The sequence below is a fragment of the Sturnus vulgaris genome, chromosome 18 (genome assembly GCF_052056855.1).
Source record: "Sturnus vulgaris isolate bStuVul1 chromosome 18, bStuVul1.hap1, whole genome shotgun sequence".
NCBI lineage: Eukaryota > Metazoa > Chordata > Aves > Passeriformes > Sturnidae > Sturnus > Sturnus vulgaris.
The window spans coordinates 3,316,606-3,338,206 of record NC_142260.1 but is presented as its reverse complement, the minus strand read 5'-3'; the positions used below and the strand labels follow the sequence as shown (position 1 = coordinate 3,338,206).

Here is a 21,601-nt window from a genome sequence, read left to right as displayed (position 1 = left end):
AATCTCTGAACTGAAAAGTGTCTGACCCCAGGCAGTCACCCCCTCTAACACTGATACCTTCAGCAGCCATCCAGCAGGGCACAGAGGTACAAGCTCTTATTAAAAAAAAAAACAAAACAAACCACCACCCCTGCAAATCACCTGAACAGAAAAAAATACTCTCAGGTACACATTGAATTCTCAACACTTGGAAACCAAAGGCATGTGAGGGGGAAAGGATGGTTAAAATAAAAGATTTTTCATGAAGAGTTCATCAAGTTGCCTATCTAGAAAGCATCTCCTGTACTTTTCCCTCCACCAACACTCAAACAAATAGGATTTTCTGGGTGCTACCACTTGTTTTGGAGAAAAGATGCAATGTTAGAACAAAGATTTTCATGTAAACTCAATCTAACAACTGGAAACAGGAATCTCCACTGAAAATGAAGAATCAAGCAGGTAGCATTCAGGCAACTGAAGAGCAAGGGAAGAGCTGGCAGAGGGCAGGGCTGCTCTGGAGCAGAAAGGGGCTTTGGGCCACTTGGCAACTCCAGCAGCTCAGGGAGCCCAGTGTGACTGGAAAATAGCAGGAATTCATCATTTAAATAACTGTACCAGTGAACTGCTGGACAAAGGAAAAAAATCCTGCAGTGACAGTTGCAGAAACTCCTTAGAGAGACAAAGATGATGCTTAGAGGATGATTAATGGGAAATGGAATAAAGTTCGTAATAGCAGTCATGGAAGAAAACTTACTGTTACAAAATACAAACTTAGAATGTGCAAAAAAACTGGGAAAGAATGACAAGAAAAAAGCTACTCCAAACATTCAGCAACTCTGTGGTTGTTCACTCCCCTCATGCAGACAGCACTGAGAAGTTTGAAATAATATGCATTTATTTCATTTGAAAAGAAACATCACTTTTATTTTTAATACACTTCTAAATAATGTACAAAAACATTGTGATTTTATAAAGCTTATAAAAACAGCAAATAAAAACCAATCAAGAAGGGTAATATGGCAAATAATACATAGCCTCACAATAGTGAAACTTTTATTAAGGGATTTTAGAAAACTGTATTCCCATGTTAGACAAAGCTGGATCCTAAAATGAATTCAAGTATGTCTGCAGTACAATGTAATTTTTTTCTGAATTAAATACTGCCTACCTTAAGGTCCTTAGAAACTGATATGATTGCAAGAATCAGTAGTTTCACAAAACTAGTCTAAGTAACAAATGTGTGAAAACTCAAAATTAGTACCTACAATTAATAATCTGGTTAAATATATTTCAATTGATAATTCACATGTGTTACAGTCTTACAGTCTTTTGAGTCTCAGTGAAAAAAAAAAAAAAAAAAAAAAAGGTCTGACAGACTGGAAAAATGACTATTCCACAAAAAGTTTTTTCAGACAACCCAAGAGGACTTTTAGTGTTTCTTCCCCCACTGATTACATAAATCATTTGTCATCTTTAAGCCCAGGAATACACACAGGAGAATTAAGACTCTTTTTACAATTTTACTTCTGCTCCCCTACGTAGCTGAGTGACAATCTTTTACAGTATTAAGCAGAAATCTGTAACAGGGTCAGAAATTAAATCTAGATCCTCTGGGTGCTTTGATCAAACACTTCAGTAGATGAGGATTTCCTTCTTCAGGAACAGCCCTTACCTTTCCAGGACTTTACTGCACTGAAAAATTGGGGTTTGTGCTGCTGTCAGTCAGCCTGACTTTCAGTGAGTAAGTGTAACAACTACTTAATGTTGGGCACTTCTAAATTGCTGTGTGCTTTCTCACATAATCTCAATTTCTTTTACTCTATTTTCTCCAGTCTCTTGTAAAGGCAAAACATAATTAAACAGCAATTTCCACCACATTAATCATCCACAGTATAAAATGGAAACAAGACCAAAATACAGAACAAAAACCTCTCCGACAGAATCTGGTAACATCAATTGGAGTCAGGTAATTAAACAGTAAATCACATAATCACTTTCTAATTTCCTATATGGTAAAGAAGAGTTGTGAATGATAAACCACAGGCCCTAAGTCTGGTCCTGCAAAAAACCTGACCAAGAGTGAGAGCACTGTCAACTGCACCAGCATGAATACACACTCTGAAGCAGTCAAACTCAAGGCTCCTTTTTATTCTTTTTACAGTATTCAACTTGTCTGTTCCACAAGAGTTACATCTCAATAATAATACAGTTCAAGACTAATTCATTGCCACAGTGTTTGGTATTTTTTCAGAAATGAAAAATAAATGCAAGACCAAATTTGTCATTGCCTTAACCACACATCAGTCTGACTTCAGTGTGAGCAGTGGGAACCACATTTAGCCTGACAAAATTACTTCATGTTCCAGCAGTCTTTTTCCCCAAAAAGTCACTTCATACAGTTTATATTGCAAATCCCATCTACAAATTCTGAATGTTAGAAATATTGCCAGATATCAATCCTTGCATTTGACAGGTACATTAAAATAGTTAGATTAACTGGTGCAAATAAAGAATATTTACAAATCCTTACTTTAACTAATGAGATTATGTGTGTGTGTGTGTATTTTCACAGTGTGGGAAGGCAAAGGTTGCTATTATTTTCAAAGGTAGGGCAACTAAACACAAGGAGATTTAGAAATCCACCCACCAACAAGTTCTACACATGTAGAGAACACTCAGGCTGATTCCAAATATGACTTCTAACTTCACACATTTCTTTAATACATTAGAGAAGAAATTACTAATTAATGAAAGGAAGCCAGAGTAGTTCCATCAGCACATGAGCTGCCAGCAGTGCTGACAGAAGCTGAACTCCTGCTGCAGCTCTGGACAAGCATCTCACAGCAAACACCCAGATGTGATCCATGAGCACATCTGTCCTGGGTGCACTATTCCAGCAGCACAGCTTCCTGAGCCAGAGGTCTGAAACAGATTTGGGAGTCTTCTGACAGAGCCAATTCCAAAAATCCTGCATAGAAGCTGACAAGCAATTGAGATCTATGCAGGACTGCTTGCAGAGGTACAGATATTAATGAAGTACAGAAAAGCATATTAATGCAGCTGCTCAATCAGCAACACACCAATGACTCAGTTATTATTACTATTATTATTAGTAGCAGTAGATCCCAGCAGCAGCAGACTGGCTTGAGGAAGGGCCACCTAAATAATCTGTCCCAAACACCAAATTCCAGCATGGCTGGAACAGCCCTGCACCATCAGGAATTCTGCTCTGTGTGCACAGGATGCCCTGCAGACCTACTGCAAATGCAACCGTGCAACTCACCTACCAAAAGTGCCCTTCAAGGTCCTCTCAACAGAGCTGACATTTCCTGGTCAAAGTTAGGATACATTTCCTGGCCCAAACTGTATTATCAGTGCTCGAGCATACCTTCCTTTCTAAAGAATCCCAACCCCATTTCTTTATTGCAGACTGACTGGTAATAAATTATTTGTGTTTTAATAATAAAAAAAAGTTTGGGTAACTAATCTGCACTCAGAAAAAATGAATGGCAAGTGAACTGATTTACTGAAAAAACTTAGAACATTATTAATAAAGATGAAAAAAAAAATTAAAGCAATTTTACAGCACATGATAGTGAGATAAAACATTTCATTCCAAATGGATTTTCACTCTGGAAATGTGAAGGGAAACAGATTTAAAGCACCTAATACATGATTCAGTGTGTTTTTAAAACTACTGGCTTTTGTTTGGTTTTTACCATCAAGTGTATATATATAGCTAAAATATGTATGCAGAAGGCATCCAGCCGATGCATGTCACAACTAAGTCACTCCTAGAAATGAGCAGTGATGCCTACTTACTCTAAAAAATATATACAGTTAACTTCTGAAACACTTAATGGGTCTACTTATCCCTTAAATCATAAAACCTCCAGTTACACCAGTTTTAAATAAAACTGGGAACATCTGATGATTGGCTGAATACTTAAGGGCTAAAAATCTGAAAGAAACTGAGACCTACGATTTCTATTGTTGTTTTACTTTCATGCCAAACAGACTTCTAACTTTTTAACTGTCAAGCAATCACAAAAGTCTCTTATTTACACCACCAAAACAAATGAATCCTGGCCATCCTTTCAAATCCTGCAAATGCACTGAGACTGCCAACAAAAAGAGGAATTTTGAGTGGGTTGTTTTGTGTGGCTAGGAGTTAATTAGCAATCTGGTTAAGTACATTACAGATGTATCAGCATTAGCCATGACAGTTCATGGCAGTGCTTTAGCACAGGCTTGTATTTCAGGAACTGAAGGGGCAGCCTGCAGGATTGCCAAAGCCAGATTACAAACAGAACTAGAAACACAGTACAGCAAAATACATCCTCACAAAACTCTGTGCAGCACCACGTTGGCTATGTGTAAATACACTTAAAATATGAGCAAACCAACTAACTTGCAAATACAGACCCATCTTCCAATTCTAGAAAAATCTGGCATCAGAAATTAAGTCCAAGAGTATTAAGCAGGTAATTTTCTGCTCAGGTGTATACAGAGGAAAACATTCTGCACACAGTAAAATACAGACCGAGGTAAGCATTACATAGTTTTAAGTGTAACTCTGATGTCAACATTGCAAATTGCAAAACCTGCTGGAACTGTAAATTCCCTTCAATACTGAAAATTTCATTTATTTAACAAATGTTATCTCGGTGGAGCAAAGTACAATCCCACTATACAATTAAAATACAGCCACGTAGCCCAGAACATTTTAGCAGACGAAGTCACTGGAAGCATTTACTAATTTAATTCAATTTGGTTTTGAGCAACTGATCAATGACCCCTGGTACACAGAGGGACACGAGCAAAACCATATTCCCTTAAGTAACTACAACTAAGAGCAGATCAAGTTACACTTGGGTACAGGCAAAACCCCACTGTGAGATGGGTCACAAGGCTTCCTTCCCTCCTCCCTAGAAAATGTGTCCATGGGGAGACACCTGGCTCAGCCTCCTCACTCCATGATCAGAACAAGAGCGATGCACACCTCAAGTTACAGGAATCTGCACTTCAGAGCTGAACTCGGGCTCAAGAAGAGAATCCACTTGTTGGGATCATAGTGCGTCCTAGGGATCCATAAGCTAAGCATAAACCTTCCTCCCATCTTTTGGGATTTTTGTGACACAAGCCATAGGGATAAACTGCCCAATTCATGCTGTCTTTACTAGGTGCACTGAGGAGATAAAAAAAACCAAGCTACCCCCAATTAATGCTGAGCAAAACAGCACTGCTGGTGAGCTGCAGAGATGTGCAAGGGATGTAGCAGCAACATAGGAAAAGAAAAAGAAGTGGGTGAGTGGCAAGGAAAGGCTGGCCCGGGGTGCTGTGCTCTGTACATACATGTCAGAGGATGCAGGAGTTACAGAAGAAATCACGGGAAGCACAGATCACGAGGATGGCCAAGGAAGCAGGTACAAGTCAAAATGCAGACAGGAAAAGAGTAACTACAGGAGCACCAAGACGGGTCCCACCCTCCTCATGAATATTTGCATTCTGGCCATTGTAAGGTCTGAAGATGGAAGAATTGCCCTGATTATCTGTGTGTGCAGAAACCCATCCCAATTCAGCCAAGCCCTCTGGAAAACAATTGGCTTCACGGGTGCCTGCTAACGACTCCCCAAAATGTTAACAGCGCTTCTCAAACACTCCGCCTAAGCCGAGCATGTGTTAATCCAAAACTCTTAAGCGAAGACTCACGTGCAATAGCAAGGGAAGACCAAGATGGGGTAAACGAAGCCATGCTGAGCAAAGGAAAGCCGAGGAACCCTCATCCTTATCCCTGTGCCCATCCACAGAGCTGCAGGAGCAGTCACACAGGCAGCAGCCAGCACCTGGAGCTGGCCACTGCTCAGACTCCTGACAATTCCCTCCTCCTGGACAGTACAGGACAGCAAAATGTCCACCGAGCTGAAGCAGCACACAACTGGAGATATTTTAAATAAAAAGCCTATTTTACAGCCTAATTTGGCACCCATTACCAGGGACTATTCATCACTTGACGACCGCTGTGCCTCTCTCCTCTGAGAAAAGCATCAAAACTACCTAAGAATGAAGACAGTGAAGTCAGTGTGACTTTCTACCTACAGTACCTTTTATACTCTTTTACGCATTTACTTTATTTTAGCCTGTAATATAAAGCAAAATTACTCTTCCTCAGATAGGTTACTACAAATTAAATATTAATTACGATAACAGTTTTAGTAAATTATTAAATCAATTTGAAATACACTTCTCAAAACTCTTTCAAAATGTTTATTTTTACATCTCATTTAAGCTGCAATCCAATACCAAAGCAATCATCTGTTATTTAGCCAATATTCCTGAGGTTCCTTTTCTGCAGTGATACAAATCGCTTTTGACACAAACACAGCTTGAAAGCTCAAGGCATTAATGCAGAAATACAAAGAAACAAGCCATGAGAACACGGCTACATCGTACTCTGCCATTCTAAAGCTGTATGGCAAATGCACAAAGCTAACAATTACTAATTCATTTTTCAGGTACCATCACCTAGAAGCTACAACAGAAATATCCGGTATATAGTGTGCAGAGACAGCTGATAGACAACATTTGATGCACCACCTCAATTAAACAAGAAAAAAATGTTTGATTTGAAGGACTGTAGGGTTGCAGTTCCTGTGTCACTGGATTAGAAATAACATTCCTTACAAATACTCCTATCACTCTGCATGTGATGGCAAAAGCAACTCTCTGATAGTTCAAAACGAAGCCTTAAAAATTTAAAACTTAAGCAGAGCTGCTCAACCGCAGTCTTCTTTTAAAAGAAAATTTCAACTTGCACGTAAGTCAAGTCATTTTATCTGGATGAAAAAGCACGACAAATAAGGCCTTATCAGAAAAAAAAAATAAAAATCTTTGCATTATTGCAGGCCATTTTTCTAGAGGAGTAGATTTTCATTATCCCGTTCTATCAGAATTTCTAGCGAAAAAAGAAATGAACGGCAGGAGCAACAATTAAAAAAAAATTGAGGGCGAGAAAAAAAAAAGAAAGAAAAAAAAAGATTAAAACGCTTTTGCGTTTTGGCGAGGTGAGCGAGATGCTGTAAAGCAGCGGCGTTTCAGGAGGCCGGACGGAGGCAGGGCCCTCTCCCGGGAGAGCGCGGCCAGGCCGCGCCGCAGCCCCGCGCCTCGGGCAGCATCGGCGGCGCCGGGCACTGCGCGGGCCCGGCCAGCGCGGCTGCACTGCCGCTCTGCGCCCCACAGCATCAAACACCGCCTCTGGAACCGTACCGGCAACAAAATATATGTGTTTTTTAAAAAAAGGGGGGAAAAAAAAGAAATTAAAAAAAAAACCAAACAACGGGGAAAATGTAAAAATATATGAGCCCCCCCGATTTAGGCACGGCGGGCGCGGGGCCCGGAGCGCCCCGGCCTGCGCCCCCCTCGCCCCCCGCCCGTGACGCAGCGCCGAGCGGGCCCGGGGGGGCGGCCCGGGGGACCCCCGCGGGCCCGGCGGGCGGGGAGGGGCCGGGCGGGCCCCGCCGAGCGGAGCGGCTTTATCGCCGCGGCTCTGCCGCTCGGGTCGGTGCCGCCCGCACCCCGCTGCCCCTGCCCGCCTCCCCGAGCACCGCCGGCGGGTGCGGCGGGCGCGGCGCGGCGGCCCCGTCCGGAGATGGCGGAGGGAGCATAAGGCACACTGGGTAAAAGCACATTTATATACGAACCTCGCCGAGAAATTTTCCAACAATTCCTCCGTCCGACCACCATGCACCAGGACAGGAAACGGCCGCTCGGCGCCGCCCGCCCGCCCGGCACCGCCCCGCGCCCCGCGGGCGGGGCCCGGCAGCGCCGGCTCCGCCGCTCCCATTGGCCGCGCCGCTCGCGCCGCCGCCGCCGCCGCCCGCCATTGGCCGCCTCAGGGCCGCGCGGCGGCGCCCATTGGCCGCGAGCCCGCGGCTCCGCCCCGCAGCTTCATGGCGTCGCGGCTGTGCCGGGCGCGGGGCCGCCGCCATTTTGTGCTGCGGGTAGCGAGGCGCCCGCGCGCCAGCGGGGAGCGGCGCCATTTCCTGCCCTCCCCCGGCCCGGGCCGGCAGCGCCTGAGGCGGCGGGCACGGGGAGGGGACGGGCAGCGGCCGCCGGGACCCCGGGGAGCGGATCCGGCTCGTCCGGGGCCGTCCGCGCTCCCTTGGGCCCCGCGGGGCCGCATGGCCGGGCCGGGGACAGTGAGCGCTGTGCCCTTCCCGGCCTCCTCCCGCATTATCTCCGGCTGCCATTCCAGCCCGCCTCTGGGGGAGAAGGACGCTGTGCTTAAAGCTCTGCTTGGGAGTATTTCATCGTTTAGGTATGGCAGCGTGTAATAAATAGTCCAAAAAGCTCCAAGTCTGAGGCAAGCAAAGCGTATTAAGGTTAACTCCATAAGTGATTTTTCAGAAAACCCTATTCTGCAGTTGACGCGAATTATCCCCATTGATGGGACAGTAAGCCCAGCTCTGATGGACTTACTGCGTCTTCCTGAACATGAGAAACATAAGAGCATTTATGTTTTGCTCCAGAGTAATACTTCGAAATTCTTGCAGTCCAAAATCATTGCAGTTGTACAAAATGCCAAAAAAATTCTTACTCCCAAACAGGCGTAATGGCCAGCAGATTTTCTCTTAATGAACCGTTTCCTAATTTTAAGTTTTAAGCCAAGTACAAGCTGCAGTCATCAGTTTGGGTCGAGGTACAGCAGCAGCGAAATACCCAAGACAAAATTCTATTTCTGATGTGCCAACTCCCCTTAAGAGATTATTTATTAACATCTCTTTAAAATACTACAATCTCTGCTTCCCATTCTGAAGTGCTTTATGTTTCCAGCACCAACAGTTTGCTAAAAAAGCAGAAATGCACAAACCAGTGCCACACCATTTAAGATAAAACTACATATTGATTGCAAAGTAACTGATAATTAGCAGCAGACAAAGCTTTTCCAGGTGGCTCATTCTGGGTATGTAGAGGGTTCCACAGAGAAAAAAAAACATAAAACTTACCACGTATCCATTACTAGGCATAATTAAAATCACCTGCATGTTTAGTGGCAGGTAGTCAGTAATTACTCCACTGCAGATTTGGTAAATCTTGCAGTAACAGTCCTAGCCTATGGGAGATTGGAACAGAGCTATGCTGTACTATGCTGATACATACGAATAATTCGTTGAAGATAATGATAAAAAAAAATATATTTAATTAACCCATTATGACAGCATTTTTTAAAAGTGCCTATTTTTTTTATTTAACAGTTGAAGAGAGCTCTGGTTGTGCCTAACAAGTGTTTGGAGAAATATTTTGGAGAGGGAAATACCAACCTGAGAGCTGTTCAACTCAAGCAGGACTCTACTGTAAGGATACTGCTACATTCAAAACACCACACTGAAATAAGTGAAGATAAGGATTTGCTTTAGATGTTTATTAATCCAAGGAGATCTTCCATAATAGAAAAAAACAGAGGCTTCAAATTTCCCATCTCTTCCTTTAGAGTTGCATTATCCTTGAAAATGGAATGGATAAGTGCAAGTTCTAGGAGGAAGATCAGTTTTTAATTTGACATAAGTGTATCACTGAAATTGATATATTGCATCACAAAATGCGCTATCACCACCAACAACAATGCAAAATTGTTCTGCAATTTATATAAATACATTTCTTGGAGCAAAGGAAAGCAAAGTTCTAGATCCATTCTTTAAAAAGATGCTCCTTGCTAACCAGCCTAGTGACACATAAAAGCACCCTTGAAGTAAGACTGTATTCCTCACACCAAGATAAAATTCTTCCCTCGATTTGTGACTTGAAAAATAGAATTGTTCCAGAACTGACAATGGCACTAAAATTGGTGATTTCTCCCTATTTTTTTGTCATCTGCTTTATACACGAAGCCTTCTCACTGCTGCTGTCGTGTCTTCTGCCACGAGGCCCAGAATGGCTCATCTGTGCTCAAAGGTTCTCACACATTTTTAGGATGTATACGAGGGTAAGCAGATACCCAAACAAGCAGATGTTCAGAAATGATTTGTCAAACTGGGTGTTCCCAAGGAATGCACAGGAAAAGGCATGCTGGAAGTACATTGGTCAGCTTTTTCTACAAAAATAAAACCCTGTCTAGAGATTCCCTGGGGCCAGAGGACACCTGGACATGCCTGTGAGGCACAGTCACAAAGCCCCAGGTGAGGTCTGCTCTGTGCATCACCTGAAGATGCACAAGAGCTGCCCTGGCTCTCACACCACCACCAGGATGGATATTCCCATCCAAGGCTTCATTATTTATTTCACCTCAGGTGCTTTGCATTTCAGGTGTCCCATGGGTCCTGGGGTAGGGCTCTGTGTCCCACCTTGGCCCCCCAGGTGTGGGGAAACGTTTCTGGAGTGGAGAGGTTGGAAAACCCCTCCTGCTGCCTGGGAAGTGCCAGCACCAGTGGGAGGCAGAGTGTGGGGCTGGGCAGCTCAGCAAGGAAACCCCAAAGCACCACCAAATCCTGCTACTCTGCTGATGCAAAAAAACACACCACACAGACCAATTTTCTGAAGACTGCATTTTGAGTATCATAATATATATATATGTGCATTTCATTTTTACAGATAAAAACTCAGTTTATTTTTAACCTGTATTTAAATTTTGGAGGCTTACATTAAATTAAGGTAGCTTGTTTAATATCAATTGTAACAGCAGGTGACATTTTTATATAAAAACAGCCTAAAGAAAAAAAAAAAAAAAAACAACCCAAACATTTGATTTAAAAGACCTGACACCAATGATCTCAAGGCAAGATCAAATGCCAATGGATTTTGCTTTTAAAAAAGAAAAAGGGGGCATTTAAGCCAACCCATTCACAGCCTCTCCCTGCTGGCTTCTTCATACAGTGGTTTTGATAGTGGTCCCAGAGGGAACTGTATTTTGCCTCTCTAGCTAAAATACTAGTTACTATAGCAACTTCGAAGGAAGAAAATTGTGGCTTCAAAAACTGAAAGATTGGCAAAACTTCAAATACACTGTCTGGATCAGGCAGACAACAGCACACACTAATGCTGTAAGTGCAAAAAGAGGGGGAATGAAATGCAGGAGTAGTGCACCTGCACTACCATGAGCTGGGAAAAAAAATATTTTGCACAACTGGGAAGGGGGAAAATTGCATTTATATACCATAGCCCAGATCAGCCAATGACACTGTTGTTTTTAATAGATTGCATATGTAGATGTTTCACCCATACACTTCAATTGACCTTAAGAACTTCACAATCTCTTTTACCTGCCTTAGAGAGGATAACTTTTCTTTGTGCTTACAGTACACATTTGTTCAATTTTCTAGCTTGTACAGTGAGATCTTTAAAAAAAACAAACGACACAGAGGGTGTTGCTATTTTTTCTTTAGCAGCAATGAAATATCACTAACCCCTTTTTACATATCCGAATTCAAGTCACAACCAGAGGTGACTGCACCACAAAGTCACCAGGTACAAAACTGCTAGTTCATTTTAAATTAATAACTTGAAATTATTTTCCCCAATACATCCCTTATTTTTTTTATTTTTATAAACAGCAAACATTTTGCTATTTTTGTACATAGGCTAGCAGGCTTGTTTCAATATGAAAGTGCTAATTCATTTACAGATTTATCAGTTATGTAGTGCTACATTAAGTGTCCAATATTCTACATATGAACAATCTTGATAAATGGAAATGATGAAGATTAAGTAAGGCTATCTGATTACCTTATCTTATTTACATTAAAAGAATAGACACCCAGTAGTAGGGATAAAAGGGAAAGAAACTGGGCAAATACTCATACTGCCACAGGTGTAAAAATTAAGTCTGCCTTCTAGCTTGTACTGTAAATGAGACATTTTAAATAGTCCTGCAGCCCATGTCTGGTTTATTTTCCTCAGAAAAAGAAAAGCTGCCTTCATGACATCCCCTCTTGATTTCCATTCTCCAAAGTGTGTCATTTGAAGCTTTAAATTCAGATTCTTCCTATCTTCAAAAAAACCTCTGGTTTGCTTTCCAGTATCAGGTCGTATAATCAGGTCCCACTTCTGGGGCTTTTGTCCAATCTATTTATAAATTAGTTTAGAGTGAGTTGTAGATAACATGAACCAGTTCTGGAACCACTATTGGGAGGAACACAAGCTCTTCACTACAATCACACAGTAGCAGGAAAAGTGATAATTCAATTCATTCCTGGGGCAGGGCCTCCAAAATTAAATGAAGTTGGCACAACTGGAGCATTGAATTTGTATCCTCCATGCTTTTCAATCATTTTGGATTCTAAAACAAAACAAAAAAAGGAAGAAGTTTTAGTGTGTGTGTAGGGGAGAAGACAGACCAAGATTCTGTGCCTGACCACCTTGAGTCTCTCAGAGATACAGGTTTGACCTGGGGTTACCCAGCAAAGGAATCAGCATGCACAAGTGGAAAAGAGCCAGGCCCCAAAGAACAGATGGGCTGACTGTTTACTTATTTTAACTTCTCAATATTGTTATCACCACACTTAGATGAATTTGTACTTTAGAAAGCCCACACTTGAGCTTTTGGACACGACTGTAATTTAGAAACAGGGTCTGAATGAATGCTGTACTTATAAACTTGCTAACAGGCACACACTTCTTTCTGGTTAACATCAACAGGCTTTGCAGTCAAATCAGTAACAAGAGCACATGTGCAAAAAAGCAGTACATAGATATTGGCTAAATTTTCAGTGTTCCTATCTCAATTCAACAATGTAAGCAGAAACCACCACTGAAGCACCAGAAAAAGCCTTTTTACACATGCTGCTACCCAAGCAGGTAATTTGGACTTTAGGTTACTAATTCTGAGAGAAAACTACCAAGTTGATCACTTTTCATTTTCAATCAAGATCTTTAGACATCTGAGGTCCACATATCCATCACTGTAACTACCAGTGATAGTTAAGGTTTTACCAGCCTTCAAACACTGCTGTAGGACAGGTTTTATGGTAAAACAGGTTTTTACAAGCTCTAATAAATGGACAACTGAAAATCGGGTTGGTAATTTAGGTTGTACCTTTACTACAATCTAGATAGTGCAGAAAGTGGTTTATATTATTCCCAGACCAAGATAACTACCCTTATGAATGTCTTATGTTGGTCTTAGAGCTTTCTTCTAAATCAAACTGTTGCAATCTCTCTGGGAATACAGGACAGCTCATATTATCTAGCAAATCTGCATTTTGGCTCTGTTTCTTTGGAAACAGGCCAGAAAGATGTTGCTAATGGAGCATGGTGGGAGAATCCCTCACAGCTCCACAGAACAGAATCTCTCAGCTTATAGAAATTCTTCTAAGCTACATTAATAAGGGACAACTGTATTTCAAATTTCAAATCCTTCAAACAGGGTGTCCCCATGTGTGGTAAATGGCCTAAATGTAGTATCAGTGTGCTCTGATAGTAGGCAAAAATTTCCCATAAGGATCTCGTTAAGTTAAACTTCACAACTTCTCTGAAAAAACAGCACAAAGCAAACAAATAAATAAATACACACCTCTAACTTGTCTCCATAAAATGCAGAAGTACATAATTGAATAACTTACTGTCTATTACATGACAGAGGTCGGAGTGAAACTATTTTATAACCATTAAACTGGGATCAGTCTGAGTACAAACAAGCTTTGTGAGGTGATTTAGGCTGTTCTCTCATAAAAACCACTTATTAAATGTGTATTGTTACTACCGATCTTTTTATAGAAAAATGTATGAATTTCTGTTTTGAAACATCTGTAGCAATTGCTCACTAAGACAGAGGATATGAGGCTGGACTGCTCCCTCAACATTGACTTTAGTGTGATATATATTGGCTTTCACTCTAAAGGGAAAACTTAGAAAAAAAGATAAAACTTCCAACAAATTATAAAATCTGTATTATCTGTAATATTTAATAGGCTTAATGACATGGCTTTACAGCTGGTACTACTTTCATAATTTAGTATTTTCCTACCCACAGAATCTTTGTCTATCCCAGCTGGACTCCTTCACATCTCAGGAAAGAATTTATCACCATTTGATATGTATGTTAACATACCTGGAGTTCATCTACCTTCAGGTAATCAAATCAATTGTTTTCAAATCCAAGCAATTAGGACAAATATACTTTTATTTCCTTGGCCTCCTCCCCAAGTATTTCTACCAATCCTCCCACCTGTATATTGCCACCCAGTTTGTGCATTGAGGCTTTGTGACCTGACAATTTTAAGAGATTTCCAACAACCCTATTTTGCAGGGGACATTATCAGGCTTGAATGATAGGCCATTTCTGTATTATGCTCCTTGAGCACCCGCAGGGCATTCCCAGAGCAAAAGGAGGCATTGTTGGTATGAAGGGGTGCAAATACCGTGTGCTGCCCGCCGCTGATCTGCCAGGGTCGCTATGTCCTGCAGCTGCTTCCTTTGTTCTTCGTTCAGGCCCTGTGTCAAAGCCTGGTACCACACAGGGTTACGGTTCTGAATTGCTGCAGCAGAAAGGAAAGTGTTGATTAAAGTGTTCTACAGCTCAAACCTTACTCACTCACTGCCATTTTAATCAGAGTAATATTCTCTTACAGTTACATAATTCAAGACATTTAAACACTATCTGACCTCTTCCCTACCACTGTAAATTCATTCAAGCATCTCCCTCTGCTCTGAAAGTTTAATGATGGCATCTCCTTTCCAAAGAAAGGAATGGTTCAAGCACGTATTGGAAAGCCTGTTGGGAAGTTTTGAACAGGTTCTAGTTTACAACGGTGTACACTAAAGTTGAAATGTAACTTGTTGGCCAGGAAAAGAAATACAGTTACTTACTCTGAAAAATTGTTTTAAATATCTGATATTCATCAATAGGGTTGTCTTCATCATCAATAATTGTGGAATAGCCTTCCAAAGCAGTCTCTTCAGCATCATCTTCTTCCCAGTCTTCATCATCTCCATCTTCACCTGCCTGTTTTGCTAGAATTTCTAGATATTCTTGACCATCTTCATCAATGTCATCTTCATCACTCCCCAGCTCCTCTGAGTTAATTATAAACAAAAAAAGGTTTATCGTGAGAACAGCAAGAACAATTCTTTAGAAATGTGGCTAATTAGATAAAACAGGGAGTGGAAGTGGTAACAATATATTGCAGGCTGGAAAGGAGGGAGCTCATTTAACTCAGCCCTGGAAGTCAGTTTTTAAGAGGGAGTGGAAAGTAAGTCAGATATACTTAAAAGTTGTCAAAAGATGTTCCATGTTCTACTGCAGAGCTTCGGGTTTGGAATTAGGGTACTCAAGAATTCCACAAAGAACTCAGTATCTCCATCAGAAAAAAATGAACCATACAAAATAACATCAAAGGTTCCATCTCCATACCTGTTTCCTCATCTTCTTCAGCTTCATCATCATCATCGCTGTCATTTTCATGCTCTGCATGACAGGCATATGCTCTTTTCAATCCATTAAATAAAAGGATAAAAGCTGGCAGGATCTGCCCAGCAACTTGATTTAAAACCTGTGGTATTTGCTCCAGATCAATAAGAGCACACAAGCCAAGCACGCACATCTTTCTGTCATGAAGTCTAAAAACAGAAGAGTAAAAGAGTTGCAAGTTTTGGCATGATTTACAAGCAGGTCATACACAGGTGTATCACTGAGAATCCTCTCCAGGAGTACAAACACTCACCCCAGGAAACAGTCCACATCATTAAGCCACTGAGTAATGAAGTGATTGGTGACAGGCTCCACATTATTGGGGAAACGAAGATTTTCCAGCGTGTTTAATAGTAAATGAGGATTGTAATACAAAGCAGCTATGGCAACCTGGAGGCACATGGTTCTCAATTCACTGGTTTTCACTTCTCTGGTCAGTCTCTCCAAGGCAGCTTCCACAAACAAGGGTATGCACTGGACAGTGAGAACATTACACACTCAGTGATCAAAAATAAAACTTGGCCTTCTGTACTGCAACAGTGTGGCACAAACACAGATGGCATCAAATTGAGTCATTTTTAATTGACAGCAGAAGTCAGATACAAAGATGAAATGAAAATGTGGAAATATTTAATCGCATAGATTTTGTGACATCCTGCACAGCAAATGTGACTTCTGGTTCTATAATCTTGTGTACTAAAAACGGAAAATAGAGAAAATGTGTACACTACGAAGTCCAGAAAAATCAACTTATTCATCTCTCAAATTCCAACTGCCATATGTGCATAATGAAGTCCCTGGTCCCTCTATTACATTGATTTGGATTCTAGGAACTTCATTTTCATTCCTCATTATTTCAAAGCTATGAGCTTTGAAATAATTCTATCTTGAGATAGAATAATTTTCATTAAATATTCACTAGAATTAACTTAGAACACAATTAATTGACTTTTTGGAACCAAGATGCTCCTGAGGTGGCACTCTTCCAGACTCATGAAAACACCAGAGTTTTGCAGTGTCCTAAATTCTGGAGCCAAAGTGTGCAGGAATTCTCTGCTGTGCTGTCAATGAGTAACCACATGAACTGCTCATAACAAAACTCATCTTAATACATAATCAATTCATATTACATAATTAACTATTTTAAAAATTTTAGCCACCAAAGTTGTTACCAACCTGATCAATGCCACGCCCTTTACACTGAAGAATAATTACTTCTAACAGCTTTGCTGCATGACATTCTGCATCTTCTCCAGCAACTCCTGTAAGGACCTGAAGCACAAACATTACTGGTGGTGTATCCCCTTAGGGAATATTCTCTATAGACTGCTTTGCTTTGAAAAGCTGGTATGAATTTCCCCCCTTTTAACAATGCCAGCATGAACAGCCATCAGTGAAGCAGCCAGATCCACAGCAAAGGCTCAGTGTGACAACCAGAGATTGCAAACTGTGGAAAGTGGGCAAAGCCAACCTACATGTACAAATATTCCAGATCTCTATGGATGCTGAGCCTAGCACAGTTACTGTAAAAACATCAGCTGCCCTTTTGCCAAGGGTTATTTCCATACACAAAAGAAAAACTTTCCTTATGCATTAATGTACTGAATAAAAATGGGATATCCAGTGGAAGACCATGCAATACCTAAAACTTGTGTTAAAAATTCACTGTGCTCAGCTAACACCAATCACTAAGAGGTCATGACAAGCTAGTTTTATATATAACATTCCAAGAAATTACAAACACTCCAATTGGCCTGGTTGCAACTTCTTTTCAAACAAAGGCTGGCAAGAATTATTCACTAGTATTTATAGAATACTAAAATAATGATTCACTGTAATATTTAAACATCTTCAAAAGAATTACTCAGGAAATAGCATGGGCAGCACAGCTGACAGCTCACCAAAGCTCTTACATAGACACCACACCCCAAAACCAGGAGTGGAAAAATGAAATCCCCACATGTTACTATTAGAGGTGATAAAACTTTAACACACACCTTATAAAAAAGTATTCTTTTCCTCACATGTGCTAACACTCTGGAAAGCTGTATATTCTACATTTTGACTGGACAAAGAAAGCCCAGTAATACAAAATAGAAACCCTGACCACAAGTGTCTGGACTGAGTCAGACCAACTGCATTCTGCTCCCAGCTTTCACCACTGACGTGGCACAAATTTGGGAAAATAATTTTCTGTTCCTTTACCTCCATCCCTACACCACTTATTTAACTAACAGGTGTCAGACCTTCAGCACACATACAGCACATGTGAGGCTACAAATCCCAGATTAAAGAATCCACCTACCTTTTGCAATCTGTCCTGCATGCCCATAAGCACAAAAGTATATTGTTTATTTTGCTTTTGTTGTGTGTGATTTATTTTTCCCTTCTGCCAAAGGAATATATCTGAAATTTTGATGCAATCTCTTTAAATTTCTCTGCAATAACTTAATAATTTGGGCTATCTTAGATTAGAAAGCAAAATGCTTTGAAAAGCAGATGTCAAAAGCTGCTGTGGAAAAAAATACCCAGTTTAACACTATTACTTCTTCAGAGATGGCAGGTTTTGTTACCACACAGGAACCTACTCACCTTCTTGCACATACTGTAGATCATTTCAAGGTATTTTGTGTCTGACAGAAGTGTATCTGTATCAACAGTAACATAATTATGCAAGAGAGGCATCATATCTGTATTAAAAAGAAGGATGATCACAGTTAGGTATTGTCTGCGTGCTATTAAAATCAGGTTGAAATCTGTGTATTAATAATTACAGTTCTTGCTTAATGTTTGCCAAGGTAAGTGTGTGCAAGTCACAGGTGCCTTAGAAAAACAAGTCTGGTAGCAGCAACAGCAAAATAAAAATACTTCAAAAGTGTAACCTCACTGAAGTGTTTTCTTAACATTTCAGTCATGATACAACTCACTGTATGGCTGAAATTGCATCCATGGAACCATTTGATTGATTTATATTACTTACCAGTAAAATAATCAAACCCATCCTGCTGGAAGACTTCAAACACAAGAGGAAGAAGCTGCCACATTTGTGCAGAAACCTGTTGGCAGGTCAGACTATGAGCCAAGGAAAAGATCTCCTCGTAGAATTCTAAAACAAACAGAATCTAGGTAAATATCATGCCAATCCCATGCACTTTTAAAAGTAAGCCAGCAGAAGTACAGATACCTAATACATGCTGCTGCAAAACTGTTCCAATCACTTGCAAACAGATCCCTTCCAGCTGCTGGGTAATCTGAAAAAAAAAATTGAAAATGACAGGTAATGACTATTTTCAATACTTCAGAGTTGAAATTAAACACATTTTTAAATTTGTAAAAGCAGTTTCTATATATACACAATATAGCTTTTAAAAACGATTAGAAATGTTTCACATTTTAGAGCACTGAATGTGTAAGAGCAGCACTCAGCTAAGGATTTGTGAGATAGCTTTCAACACAAGGTGTTTTTTGATTATTGGAAGAATCTCATTATAGGGTATCCTGACTAACCCTATGCACCAGGTCAGTCCCATTAAAAAACTGTAAGCAAATATATATATATCAAAGGAGTATACAATGGAAATCACAGGAGAGATTTCCAGTTCCAGAAAAGAAATTAAAAACAAAACAAAAAAAACACAACACAAGAAAACCACCAACAACAAAACAAAAAAAAACCAAAAAAACCCAACAAAACAGAACAAAACAAAAAATCCCAAATACCAAACCACTTCCCAAACCTAGCTTAGGATGTTCATATGATATGGAGACCATCAGTTTAAATGCTGGTCCTACAGATTCAGTCAGTGTTCCCAATTACTATGTATCAGTCAATGGAATAGCTAACAAAACAGTTATTAGCCTGTTGAGGGCACTCATCTTGCACAGGGACAAGTAAAGGCTGAGTTTTTGGTCTTAGCTATGCAGAACAAGATTTGAAACTAACCTGCTAAATACCTCATCTCTTGGAACACTGGTCATCCTGTGTGAGATGTCTCTAAATATAAATGTTTACTGGTCAACATTTTCCAGCTGAGTTCCTCAGGACTGGCATATCGTTACACAGATTTTTAATTTAGAAGGCAAAGATTTGCTGACAAAAACAAGTACATGAAAAGCTTGATGAGCAGCTCTAGCAACAAGTAAATGAGCTGAGCTGGTCCTTCGTTTATTGTGTGGCAGCACTAAATTCTGCCCTTGGGAATCTGTATGATGCTGCTTCTTTAGTGAAGTCTTCAGAGCCCTACAGTTTATTACCAAACCCTTTAGTCACTAAAAACTATAATCTATATATTAGAAGACTGTAGCTGACCTTGTCAAGAAAGATTTTAATCAGAAATAGCATCTTTTGAATTGGCTGTACTCTGGACAGAAGTGTCTCTATTCAGTACACCATAACAAAATGACAGAAGTTTTAATCCCAAAGGAAAATTCTCCAGGGCAGACGAGGCAGGTGAAACCCCCCCATCTCTGAGCACAGCCACAAGAGCTGTATTTACCCACAGTGATTCTGTCACAGAGAGCAAACCCAGTCAGCAGAGTCAATGTTTGGAGCTATGGGAAGCTGCTTTATCTGTTTTGTTTGAAGGGCAGACCTCATCAAATCAGATGTGTGTTTCCAACTGAGCTGACAGAATTCCACCTGCTACAGACACATTGTTTCTACTGTTTGAACAAGAAGCTGAATTCTTATGGGGAATACTGTGGCAACATTTATGTTCTATTACTGCATGCATTGCATTAGAAAAGGGACCCACTGTTACAATGTGGCTACATGTAAGTACTTCACTATCTTCTGTTTTAACATCTTTTTGGACAAAAGGACAGTTTTTCAGGTAACAATGCCAGGAACACAGCAACTATAAAAGACAGTGTTCTTAGACCATACATACCAGCTTGAAAGTAATTTTTACTTACTTCCTTGTGATCTTCAACTACACTGAGAAGTGTATCAATAGTATTCAAGATTCCCATTGCTGTCACTGCTTTGTCATCACTGCCCTCTTCATCTGGACCAGTCTGGATCACCTGATTAAATGTCATTGCCTGCACATAACAGCAGAACCATAAAGATGTCATTAAATTGTCAAAGTCTGGCATTCTACACAATTTCAGGACTTCTGCTGAGAAAACATGTACAAATAACAGCAGGTGACTGCTCTGCTCCAGAATTGCTTTTCAGGATGATAAAATTTCAATGTTAAGCCATTGGAGCTGTCACCCTTTATCTGCTCTTGAATAAAAATATATAAATGACAGCTGTCCCATGCAAAGGAATACATTCTGCCTTGGTATGTTCTTCTGACACACAAGGTTTCCTCAGCAGCTGAACTAGACCAGAACACTTGGCAGGCATTCCCAGAGAGGACACACTAACAATTCCATTTTAACTCCAAAGGCCTTTAATAGGGAAGCAGTGAGCTGCCCTCTGCTTTTGCAACCATTAATACAACTTGCTAGGTATGGCCATTCAAGCTCTGAATTTCTCCTGCAGATTCAGCTTTATTTTCACACCAAACTTTTCATTTAAAATCTACTCTTTAATTTAATATTTTAAAACAGCCAACCTAAGTGACATTTTAGAGACTACCTAATATAGGCTACCAACTTCATTATTACCACTATCAGGAGGAAATATGCAAAGATTTGGCAAACATTTCTAGAATTGTTCTTAGAAATTTCCACTCAGTGTAAGCCATTTTCTGGTGAAAAACTGTCTAAATGTAGAAGAAAATTACTTGTATCAATGCACTTAAACAGACTGGAGTAACAACAGCTATTAATTGATGGTCAAACTCAACTATCAATTTTAAATACCAATTTTTCCCATATTAAACATCTTCCCAAGCCAACATAAAGTCTCACCAAATGCTGTGTCATTTCTACTGCAATTGGGGTAACTTCTTCACTATATTCACAGATCATCTTCTGAATCACATTAGTAAGATCATCATTTTCAGTCTCTCTTATAATATGAAGCAAAGCTTGCATTACAGGTCTAATGAATGGAGTAATATATTCTTTAGCTGTAAAACAGGTGGAATGTTTGAATTAACATTCTTAGAAAACCACAGGTCAGTGTAAGAACCTCAAAGGACTTCATTTAGTGCTTCAGCATTAACATGCCAGAACCATGGGTAGTATAAATCATTATAGCAATCCTACCATTCAGAACAAATTTCTAATAACATAGAACAAGAAGATCAAAATTTAAGTATGAAAACC

The 21,601-nt window shown here is 40.3% G+C and overlaps 2 protein-coding genes and 1 long non-coding RNA gene across 5 annotated transcripts in view; 1 reads left to right on the top strand and 2 right to left on the bottom strand.

Annotated features, from left to right (window-relative positions):
• The window catches only part of ZNF143 (zinc finger protein 143), a 36,633-nt gene extending 28,856 nt beyond the window's left edge, over positions 1–7,777 (bottom strand). For 2 of the 3 annotated variants that reach the window (XM_014876347.2, XM_014876349.2), the window contains exon 1: positions 7,680–7,777. The gene's annotated coding sequence lies outside the window, so the exon portion shown is untranslated. The remainder of the gene's footprint in view (positions 1–7,679) is intronic. The other variant, XM_088175598.1, reaches the window with a different exon arrangement.
• Positions 7,778–8,156: 379 nt separating this feature from the next.
• On the top strand, positions 8,157–14,069 carry LOC106853212 (uncharacterized). Its single transcript, XR_015807566.1, has 3 exons — positions 8,157–8,296; positions 9,234–9,332; positions 13,943–14,069. It is a non-coding gene; the product is annotated as an uncharacterized LOC106853212 (long non-coding RNA).
• The window catches only part of IPO7 (importin 7), a 32,460-nt gene continuing 21,998 nt past the window's right edge, over positions 11,140–21,601 (bottom strand). The window contains exons 15-25 of the mRNA XM_014876320.2: positions 21,242–21,402; positions 20,294–20,422; positions 18,564–18,630; positions 18,360–18,485; positions 17,972–18,069; positions 16,556–16,651; positions 15,633–15,853; positions 15,323–15,528; positions 14,779–14,985; positions 14,331–14,447; positions 11,140–12,250 (exon numbers count right to left, since the gene is read on the bottom strand). Coding sequence (XP_014731806.1) covers positions 12,153–12,250; positions 14,331–14,447; positions 14,779–14,985; positions 15,323–15,528; positions 15,633–15,853; positions 16,556–16,651; positions 17,972–18,069; positions 18,360–18,485; positions 18,564–18,630; positions 20,294–20,422; positions 21,242–21,402 — 1,526 coding nt within the window. The 3' untranslated portion in view covers positions 11,140–12,152. The remainder of the gene's footprint in view (positions 12,251–14,330; positions 14,448–14,778; positions 14,986–15,322; positions 15,529–15,632; positions 15,854–16,555; positions 16,652–17,971; positions 18,070–18,359; positions 18,486–18,563; positions 18,631–20,293; positions 20,423–21,241; positions 21,403–21,601) is intronic.